Source organism: Carassius carassius, chromosome 34, assembly GCF_963082965.1.
Source record: "Carassius carassius chromosome 34, fCarCar2.1, whole genome shotgun sequence".
Classification (NCBI taxonomy): domain Eukaryota; kingdom Metazoa; phylum Chordata; class Actinopteri; order Cypriniformes; family Cyprinidae; genus Carassius; species Carassius carassius.
In genome coordinates, this window is record NC_081788.1 from 17,286,977 (window position 1) to 17,298,472 (window position 11,496).

Genomic DNA, 11,496 nt, shown 5'->3' on the forward strand with positions numbered 1-11,496 from the left:
CTAACTTTGATCATCAAAAAGAATTCAGTTTCCATACATTTAGCAGCACAAATATTTTCACTTGTGATAAGATTTAATAATAAAATATGATTACTAAAAAAATAATTACCTTATTAAAAATAATTGTACAAAATCTTGAGCACGAAATCAGCATATTATAATGATTTCTGAAGGATCATGTGACAAGGAAGACTGGAGTAATGGCTGCTGAAAATTCAGCTTTACAATCCCAGGAATTAATTACATTTAAGACGTATTCAAAAAGAAATCGGTTATTTTAAATAATTTACAATATTAAGGTTCTACTGTATTGTTAATCAAATGAATGCAGCCTTGGTGAACATTAGAGACTTAATTTCAAAACCAAACAAATATTACTGACTGCAAAAGTTTGATTGGTCATGTAATGCAAATACATCTTTAATGTGTGTGCACAAGAATAAACACAAGAGTCACTTTCTGGTTTAAAAACTTTCTCTCAGTAACTCTATTTCTGTATTAATGTACAACCGTTGAAAATTACAGCATCACTTGTTTTTCATCTTTTTTTTCCAGTTTTCTTTTTTTCCGTTTTTTTTTTAATGATCTAACTATCAACAGCCATTTCCAAGAAAGAAAGAAAAAAAAAACATGAGAAGAAAGCAAGAGTGAGAAGGAAAAATGGCAGAACTTATGAGAGGAGCAATGATGGAGAAAGAAAGAGTTTGACTGTTTCGGTGGAGTGTTTTGAGTGCGTTTGTGTAAGTATGTGTTTGTGTGCGCGTCTGATGTCAGCTAGCATGGGGGTGTGAGAATGCAATGTTTGTGTATGCGAATGCTAGGATACAATCGTGCTATTCTCAAACCCTCCAGCTGAGTAGAGATAATGAAGCAAAAAAAGGGGCACTGATGAAGGAAAGAATGAACAAAAGAGGAAAAAATGCTTTGAAAAGAGATGCTCTAAATAAGAAAAAAACACAAAGGAAATGGACAAAACGTGTGATTATGAGATGCAGAGTAAAGTTGACAAAAAAGTGGAGGGGTATCTTTAGAGAGAAGAGGCCAAGAACAGTTGAGAGAAGAGTGAACTCGACGTGGATTTGATGGACGGATGTTTAGGTGTCGTGGAAATCCTTCAGCAGCGTCCGTCTCTTCTGCTCAGCAATGTGCATCTGATTCTCCAGATCCTGCAGAGAGAAAGCGAGATGAAAAAACACAAATGAATATTATTATTTTTTAGTCCAGTGTTCATGTTCACAGCTTCCTCTAGTCTTTCTTCCAGCTCTCACCCCTCTATCGTTAGCGCTCGGCTCTCCTCTCTCATAACTGTCTGCTCTCTCCACTTTCCATGACAAGTTCTCGATCTCCGCCTCCAGCTGCGCTTGCTGATACTCAAACTACAGGGAATAAAAATGAGATTTCCCATTATCAAAAACTGATCTCAAATAGATATTGACCTTCAATGAGAGATTCACACATTTAATGCAAGTACTTACCAATTTTTTGCGGGGTCCAGACTCCATGTAGTAGGCATAAGGATAAGTGTACTGCAGTGTGTAACGACACTATGGAGAGAGCAAACAGACAGCGTAAGTGTGTGGAAACATGGTCCCTAATTGCGTGTGCATTTGTTTCTGCAGAATAGGGCTCCTAGATTAATCGGAATAACTGGAATTGCATTATGGCTTAGGAAAATTATCAAATCGCAAAGGCTACGATTTAATTAAACCAATATATACACTGATTGTTTCAGAGTGAAGCGTGGCACAGTGCGTTTGACTTGTACCTTGGCCAGTAGCGTGGCAGCATTCTGCAGGTACTGCCAGTCAATCCAGGTGCCCAGGTTGTTCATGACTCGCTCCTGAATCTTCTCCTGGATCCGCTGGTATGTCTGTGCCTCCAGCTGCATACTCTTATTGTGGTTCTCCCACTGGACACACAGATAAAGTACAGATTGATGCTTACATATTTAAGCAATTAAGTGTCAGTGGAGTTAAAATGAAACCGGCTACTCATTAATACAATGAGATAATAGCTCAGTTTTAAATCTAGTGAAATCTTATTTACCTCTCTGTAATGAGTTAACTGTAATGTTACTGCCTACTTTTTGGAACAACCTACTTGTCAGAATCACTGCTAAGCTCAATAAGTTTTGGAACAAAGCTGACATTTATAAGTCTTTTTCAAAAGAGATTTATTTAGTATTAATTAATCATTTTTGTCTCACCCTCTCAAAGTAGAACAGGTATTTTTTGAGGGCCTCTCTGGCCTGGGCCTGCTGGCTCTGATTGACGATGTCTGGGTTCTCTTTGTAGCGGCTGCACTCGTAGTACTCACTGCCATGAGTCTTCCAATCTCCCAGACACATCCAGCAGAAATCTACACACAGCCATAACAATTACATTCCAATCAAGACCACTTCAGAACACACTGGGATTCTGATCAAATTTCTAGAATCTAAAAATCGATGGGGGAAAAAAAACATACCATGTTTACACTTTGAGCATTGCTGCAAAGAGAGAAAGAGAAAATACATGTTCAGTAAAAACATGAATCTTTTTTATATTATCATCCTTTTTAAACATACACTACTTTCTATTCATCAAAGAATCCTGAAAAAAATTGATTCTGAAAATTCAGCTTTGCCATCACAGGAATAAATTACAACCTAAAAATATATTCAAATAATTTTAAACTTTAATAATATACGGTTTAGAAAAAAAGGAAAAAAAAAACGTTTTTACTGTATTTTCATTCAAATAAATTCAGCTTTGGTGAGCATACAAGACTTAAAAAATCTTATTGAAAAAATCTTATTGGCCCCAAAGTTTTGAACAGCAGTGTAAATCTTGAAAAAGTTAAAAGTCCAAAAAAGAAAAAGTGAAGATTTGTTTTGATCTTATTTTGATGAGAACAATCTGAAGTTAACAAATAAAATATTCAACTGCACTAAAAAGTGTGCAGTTAATTAAAAAGTTTGTGTATACTACTCACCATGTGGTTGCACCCTCCATTCTTCTCAATGCAGATATTGCACTTAGGGCACTGTGGGCACAAAATCAAACCATAAGGATATTACTTATACCTTTACTATCAAATTAAACTGACACTTAACAATATATACTTAATGTGACAATCTTAAATGTATCGGTGTGTGCTTCCTTACGTCTTTAGTGTGTGCACTGATGTAGTTGGCTGTCTCAGAGTCATCTGCACATTTGGTCAGCCATTTGCGGATGGTAGCACAGTCTGTGGGTGCATGATACATGTGTCTGCACTTAAAACTGAAGACAGACGGACACAGTCAATCCAAACACACACATGCAATTGCATGTATTACGCCATGAATTGAGTATTGTGTGCAAGTGTAATTGTGTGTAATACCAGAAGACTTCTTCGCAGCGGCTGCATTGGACTCTACGAGCTCTAGGTTTCTGCACCTGTATAACTATCGGACAGTCGGCACCAGGACACAACTGCAGCTGAAAATGACTCTGCAGACAAACAGAAACATGAGCAGGTTAAGCGCAATCAGTGAGAGGTGCCTGTTCTACAATGTGACAAAACTGGAGATGTACTGATATAAGAACTCTGCCAGATACCAATTTTCATGTTATGGCCAGAAAACAATAAATGGCCAATATTAAACTAAATAAAATAAAATATGTGATAAATACAATACATTTATAATACAATATAATAAATAAATCTAAAAATAATAAAATGTTAGATTAAATGTTTTAATTTAGTCTGCATAATATTATAATTAAATTACTACACATTACTGATAAAAAGATTGGGGTTGGCAAACATTTTTAGTTTTTGAAAGAAGATTTTTATGTTCCTCAAGGCTGCATTTACTTAATAAACAAACAGTAATATTGTGAAATATTAGCATTTAAAATATCCATTTTCCATTTTAATATATTTAAAAATGTAATTTTAAGATGAATTTTCAGCATCATCACTCTAGTCTTCAGTGTCACATGATCCATCAGAAATAATTCTAATATGCTGACTTGTGCTCAGTAATGAACAGTGATTTGTTATCAATAATGAACAGTTTTAAAGGGGTTTTAAGATGCAATTTAAATTTTTCCTTTCTCTTTGGAGTGTTACAAACTCTTGGTGCATAACGATCTGTAAAGTTGCAAAGACTAAAGTCTCAAGCCCAAAGTGATATTCTTTATCAAAGTTAAGACTCTGCCACGCCACCCTTAAACCCGCGCCCTAAAGGTCTGCGCACAGAGAGAGAGAGAGAGAGAGACAGAGAGAGAGAGAGACAGAGAGAGAAAGAGACGGTCACACTGTGGAGTCAGCTGTATTAACCAGCCGTGGCTTGTGTACTGCAAACACATACAAGCTTCATCACTGTGTCTGTCACGCGACTCTGTTCTCCTTTCGGGCTTGAACTGATGGTAAAACTAAGGACATAATTAGCGGTCTTAACATTTATTTTGAAAGATGAGCTCGGGATTATGGAATATGGTGTTACATTTCCAACACGTGCTTGCTGTGATCGGCCAATCACAATGCACTGGGTCAGTTGGCCAATCAGAGCAGACTGCGCTTGTCCGAAGGAGGGACTTTGTAGAAAACGACGAGTTTGAGAGAGGCGGGGCATAGAGGACCTACAATAATGTACAGTATTTGAAAATAATGTGTTTTGTAAACATTAAAGCATGTCAACATATGTTACACCAAATACACAAAATAATGATCTTTAAAAAAACATCATATGACCCCTTTTAAGATTTCAGGTTTTTGTTCAGATTTTTTTGACAAATAGAAAGTTCAGAACAGCATTCATTTAAAACAGAATGTTTTATGTAACAACTGTCAGATTTTTTTCATTTATTTTAATTCTTGCTCTATGAAAGTACAAATTTCTTTAGCTCTGTGTAATAATTCTGTAATATAATGTATAATAAAATAATGTTTTTATTAAGTGTTATTTATCGACAAAATAATCTAAATATAATAACAGGTGAAATGAGCATGCAACATTAATCTTCAATATTGGCACGTAACTTATATGGTAAAGACACATTGTGCTCTCCTGGACAGACACACACCTCCACATAGTCCCTGAAGAGGTAGCGTCTGTATTTGTCTTTCAGTTCCTCGCTGGGCAGCAGAGGAAGAACAAAATCATCTGGCATACGAAGAGAGCATTCCTGCGCCATGCAGGAGATCTCTACAGACAAACACAACCCACAGAGGAGATCAGATAACAAGCTCGCTCTAATCAGCAATACATACTCTACTGCACACAGTCTTTATGTGCTCAGTGTGTGTGTGTGTGTGTGTGTGTGTGTGTGTGTGTACACTCACCTACTCCCACACCATCTTTGACAAGTACAGTGCAGTGCTGCTCCCAGCATGCCTTGCAGAAGGAGTGCTGACAGGGTAGAGAGAGGAGAGCATCTCTCCGGACCAGCTGCAGACACACCCCACACTGCTGCGACGTCCCGACCTGAAAACACACACACACACGTCAAGGGAAGGAAGTGCTATGATTGTTAACAGTATAATTAACGGTTGTCCCAGGCAACCTTTTTTTTTTGCACAGCTGTGCTTGTTTCTTGTCTTTCAAATCACTATATCACACATAATAAAATAATTAAACATGAATCGATATTTCTTGTCCATCAATTATGTGGCAAATAGCCATGTAAGATGCAGAACAAAGTACAGTGAACTGGTCATTATCATAAAATAAACCCCTTTATTGCATGTATACCATACCAATTTGTCAAAGAACAGATTTCAGGATGGGTACATTTTTAATTGCCTTAACATTGCATTTTAAAATTGAGAACTCCTTGGAATTCAAGTTAAAGGGTTTTAATAAAAAAAAGTAAAAAGTAGATTTTTCATCAAATAACTATGTAAAAGACCAGTAGAACTCACAGAGAGAGATCTGCAGATGCTTGTGGGCTGAGCATGGGCTTCACATAGCAACTGAGAGGAATTGGACTTATACCTTCAAATACAAGAGAATATTAACAGATTGAGACAGAAGTAACAAAAATGTGTCTGAACCTTTTTTTAACATCAGGATTTCAGGTTAAACATTATCTGAATGTAATGAATATTTTAAGTGCTGTATTTTTTTCTATTCTTTTAGACCTTTTGCAGTTCACCTAAGAATTTCTGCAGTGACGAGAAATGAACATTAATATTCAAAGGTTTGGAGTCACTAGAATATTTATGTTTTCGAAAGAAGTCTCATATGTTCATCATGGTTGCAGTAATTTGATCAAAATACAGTAAAAACAGTAATATTGTGAAATATACAATAACCGTTAAATATTTTTAAATAACTTTTTTCTCTTATAATATATTTTAAGATATGATTTATTCCTGTGATGACAAAGTTTGATTTTTAGGAGCCATTACTTAAGTCTTCAGAAATCATTCTAATATGCTGATCTGGTGTTCAAGAAACATTTAGTTTATTATCATCAATAATTAAAACGATTCATATTTTTGAATTCTGATACTTTTTTCAGTTTTCTTTCATGAACAGAAAGTAGAAAAGAACAGAATTCATTTTAAACAAATCTTTTGTAACATTATAAAAGTCTTTACTGTCACCTTTGACCAATTTAATGCATTCTTGCTAACTAAAATTATTTCTTAAAAAAATAATGACCCCAAACTTTTAAATAATAGTCTCTCAGATGTCACGAGTGATTACGCAAGAATTACAAAAACATTTGTTTCAATAATTTTAGATAGCATATCACACCACTATAACTATTTCACTTTTCATATTAACTACCCATATACGTGTACATATTTTGTGTGTGTGTGCGTGTGTGTGTGTGTGTGTGTGTGTGTGTGTGTGTGTGTGTGTGTGTGTGCGTGCTTTGCTGTACTTAATTACCTTTCGAGTACTTGTGAGACTTGCCAGTGAAAATGTACAAGGACCAGTTTGGCTACAGCTGGTGACACCTGAAGGGAGAAAAACATTTCTGTACTGACAGACTAAACTCCATGAACAGTCTGAACAATTTATAGTTTGGAAAGATACATAAATACACAGCTAGATATTGTCAGCCAAGAATAAATCTGCTAAACGTTGTCACTCATTCGGTCTCTCACCTTTAGGGCACTGGCTACACTGCTGACTTCCTCAGTTAGTACCCTCTGGCTCTCCCTGTAGGTCAAGCAATTGAACTGGTACTCTTCTGGGTCAAACGCTTCTTCTACCCCTGCGTCATCATCAAGTCCAATATAATAGTCAGGGATGTCACCCTCTACGGCATCTTCGTCATCTTCAAATTCCTCGTTACTGTCTGAGGCTTGGCTACTCATATCCACAGACATAACCCTCTGGGCCCAACCTTTCCCTGACTGACAGCTGCTCGCCACCAATCAGCAGCTACTGAGTTGCTCCTCTCCGCCCCCAACTGGACCGAGAATCCCAGGGGGCCCTGTGGCTTTTAGCAGCACCGAAAAAAACAGAAAAAATCACACTCCCCGTCACTCATGAGGAACCAGAGCAAGGGATGAGCCCAGACAGAGAAAAAATACTGAAAGAGAGAAGAAAACATTATTTGGTATCTGTCATTTATACACGGTCAGACTGTATTTTTCATGATCTTTAAAGCTGTTAAACCTAAAAGTCACAAACCTCCAATCCTATTTTCTGTTTCTAAATGGATTTAAATTACAACATTATGAAGGGATTTATTTTGTGATACTGACCATCTGACTCTACCTCTCCCCATTTATTACAAAGCTGCTTAATAAATATATAAATGGACATGAAATATCGATTTGAGTTTAAATGATTACTTTCTTTCTTAAGAGAAGATAGAGACCAACACAAGTCTTGGTGTTACTGGAGTTTATTATGCAATAATAACCATTTGACTGCACATTATCTGTGTGATAATAATAATAGATGATAAAATTATAACAATCGGTAGAATAATAATCTTATTATACATGGACATGAAATATCGATATCGTTATTTTAATACTTAAATTACTTTGAAATATTCTACAGTTGAATCCTGTGATGACCAATCAAAATCAAGGATTCCCCCAAGTTGTGTAACAGAGGGTAACAATACCCAACCACTTTTTCTGAGGCCTTTGATCCTAAAGTATTTTTCCCATAGGGAATTTTTAAAGTCTTAAAGAGATATGAGCAATGAATCAAAACCAGCCAGCTACAAGGCCTTGCTAGTGTACTTGATTTCAATGACACCCACTGAGCTTGACCCACTGATCAAGGAGCTGCTCCAATATTTTTAGATCAACACACCTTGGAAATTATCTGAAGGTTGTACGTGTAGATATCTGTCTCAGTATTACCAGTGGCCAAGAATCTCTTTGAGCGTAAGACAATCATACCCTCACATGCAGAGAGGCTTAGCTTTCCGTTTTAACGGATTACACGGTGAACTGACAGTTCAACCGGACAGCAGTAGCAGGGGAGGCCGCGTGACCGCGCGCCTGATGATCACGGAGATCATAGCTCTGCGTGTGTGCGCGCGCCTGATGATGTGATGACAGTCACAAATTCAACTGAATAAACAATCAGTGCACATTAAATTCAACGCGAGCACGGGGTCTGTGAGCAACCGTCCCGTCCAGTCCGGTCAGGGTGGGTCTGAATCCCACAGTCATGGGACGACCTGAAGGTCCCACGCGTCTGCCCCTAGCATTCCACTCGGGGCTATAAATAGACCCCGACGCTGGGTGGCATGCATGGTATCACGCTCAGCTGGGTTACGGAACATGTTTTAAGTGCGTAGGGGTCGGGTGGGGGTTGAGCAAGGACTGCAAACTCACGGCGCTGACAGAATGTGTTCTGCTTTGTTTACTCCATATGAACCGGGCCGCAGCAGCTGTTGCTTCTCTCTATATCAGCAACATAAATACAGCAGCGCGATCGATGCACGGAGTCCCTCTCTCCCGCTTTATCCCTCTAAAATAATCTGTTGTTTCACTACGCATATCCCGCAGTTTAAAGTGCATATAGTCCAATTAAACTTGTTTAAGTGAATGCACGGGTCGTTTAATGTCGCTTTAAGGGCTTTATTTGCAATCATCCGCCAGCGCGCACTCCAGCTCGGGGATTCGGATGTAAACAAGGCCGTTTTGGTTCGCTCGCCAAAGCCGCTGCTCTGATCGTTTAAAGCCCCCCGTCGTACCCAACATACTGACTTTACTCACTTGCAGGACCGCGGCAGGCCGTCACTCGACGCTGGCTATTGGGACAGAGATCCGATCCGTTCGCTTAGACGAGTCGCAGCAGAGCTAAAGATCGGAAGTACGGGGGGATACTAACGCGGCGTCACTTCCGTGCTCAAGTGTGAGTTCAGTTACTGAGGAGGGGCCACACAGACCTATACTCAAAACTGACATTCATACTTGCAGTCAAACACACACATGCGCGCACGCTAATGCAAATGTAGGTCAACAAAACAAGAAACCAGATTTACAATGTGCAACTAAGATGACGTTACATAAGATAAACAGAGAAAAGCGCCTTAATTAATAAATATATATATAAAATAGGGAAATAGGCATATTTGGAAATTACATACTTGAATATCTTTTTCTGTAATATATACAGTATATTTGTCAGAAAAAGTAAGAGTAGCTATTATGAATCTAGCCACTTACCAAATGCCAAATTAGACACACACACACACACACACACACACACACACATATATATATATATATATAATAAAATTCATGTTTTAGATCTTATCAAAATCCAACTAACATGAACTATACAATTAACTGTATAATCTGTTGGAAACGTATTTTCAAATGAAATTTGTTTTCACAGTCAATAGCCAAAAGTGCTATTCTGTGCATGACCGGATCACCAGGTGACAAGTGACAGTTAAAAAGAGAGAAAGACTCTTTCTAGACCTATTTGGAACTCATAATTCATAGACACAAAAAGATGCAACATACCATTTGTTTATTTGCATGTTTTTTTTTCAACAGCATGTTCTATTAAAAAATATGTATATGAATGCAAAACAAATATACAGTCTGTAAAAATTACTAAACATAAATGGCTGACATTTGAAAAATTCCCTGCACATGCAGCTATTGCATTTATAAAAGGTTGTGTATAGTGATGAGGAACTCACAGGTACAGATAATACATGCTTATTATAAATGCAGAAAAACATTTAAAAGTAAGATAAGGAAAGTGAAACAAAAAAGGGCCGATTTAGTCACACTTTTTTAAAAGAGAAGAGAAGTTACAGGGCTTAAATGGGTCATATGATGCTTTTTTAAACATCATTATTTTGTGTATTTGGTGTAACAGAATATGATGATATGCCTTAATGTTCAAAAAACACATTATTTTTCCAATACTGTACATTACTGTAGGTCAATAGGCCCCGCCTCTCTCAAACGTACTTTTCTACAAAGTCCCTCCTTCTGACAAGTGCAGTCTGCTATGTTTGGCCAACTGACCCAGTGCATTGTGATTGGCCGAACACCGCAAGCATTCGTTGGAAATGTAACGCCCTTTCCATAAATCCCGAGCTTCATCTTTCAAAATAAATGTAAAGACAGTTATTAATATCCTTAGTTTTGTAATCATTTGAAGCCTGAAAGGGGAATAGAGTGGTGTGAAAAAGAAGTCATGTCATTTATTGTAAAAAGGTCAAATACACATACCTTGTACAGATTATCTCCTAGTCGAACAGTTCTTGCTTCTCTAGAATGGAGTATGTGCACACAGTCTCTGAAAATAAATTATAAACACAAATGGCCTGCATTTATATTTGTTCTAACATCTCAGATTTTGTAAACGAAAAAAAAAAAAAAAAAAAAAAAATATATATATATATATATATATATATATATATACATATAATTTTGTATAGAATTGGAAATATTTGTTTTCGGTAATTTAAAGCTGAAATATTTTTTTTTTTTTTATTTTACATAAAAACAAACTTAAAGACTTGGCCTTGGCAACTAACTGAAATTAATACATTTAAACTGAACTAAAACTAAAAGCTAAAACTGAAATAAAATAAAGATAAATAGAAATATTAAAAACGACTTCAAATCACTCAAACTTAATCTAAAATAAGAATGTAAATAAAACTCAAAATATAAAAATGTTTAATTAAAATTAAAATGTAATTCAAAATATTGTAAATAATTATATAATAACTGTTTAATGTAACATTTAGCAAATATAAAAAGCAATGCATTATAGCATTGTGATGTTTTGGTTTTAGATTTTCATCGTTTATTTAGACAAAACAAAATGGAGTTTAATACCACCCATTTACTGGTTTTTGATTATAACATGAAAATAATTTAGTGATTTATGTGCAATAATATATTTAATAATTCAAACTGTATGTTTTTTTCTATAGTAGTATTACGAAGGAATATTAATCTATCTTTCATACTGTACATTATAACATTGTGATGCCATATATTCACCTGTAGCATACAAACTATATATAGTTTACCATAAAAAAAACTGGCTCTCCTCTGCAGTAC

At 36.3% G+C, this 11,496-nt stretch overlaps 1 protein-coding gene across 1 annotated transcript; it reads right to left on the bottom strand.

The window, feature by feature from the left end:
* Window positions 1-456: 456 nt before the first annotated feature.
* Window positions 457-9,331, bottom strand: LOC132114533 (E3 ubiquitin-protein ligase ARIH2-like). Its single transcript, XM_059522695.1, has 15 exons — window positions 9,175-9,331; window positions 7,090-7,520; window positions 6,872-6,939; window positions 5,893-5,965; window positions 5,314-5,455; window positions 5,055-5,176; window positions 3,364-3,473; window positions 3,146-3,263; window positions 2,974-3,024; window positions 2,467-2,488; window positions 2,207-2,358; window positions 1,766-1,909; window positions 1,476-1,544; window positions 1,269-1,376; window positions 457-1,166 (listed from the first exon to the last, which is right to left on the bottom strand). The coding sequence occupies exons 2-15, from the start codon at window positions 7,312-7,314 to the stop codon at window positions 1,095-1,097; spliced, it is 1,476 nt and encodes a 491-aa protein (XP_059378678.1). The 5' UTR covers window positions 7,315-7,520; window positions 9,175-9,331; the 3' UTR covers window positions 457-1,094.
* Between the last annotated feature and the right edge of the window lie 2,165 nt (window positions 9,332-11,496).

Coding starts and splice junctions, on each gene's coding strand:
- LOC132114533 (XM_059522695.1), bottom strand. CDS start 7,314: ATGTCTGTGGATATGAGTAGCCAAGCCTCAGACAGTAACGAGGAATTT. Junction 5,966..6,871: donor GTCTCACAAGTACTCGAAAG/GTAATTAAGTAC, acceptor TTGTATTTGAAG/GTATAAGTCCAATTCCTCTC. Junction 5,177..5,313: donor CAAAGATGGTGTGGGAGTAG/GTGAGTGTACAC, acceptor GTTTGTCTGTAG/AGATCTCCTGCATGGCGCAG.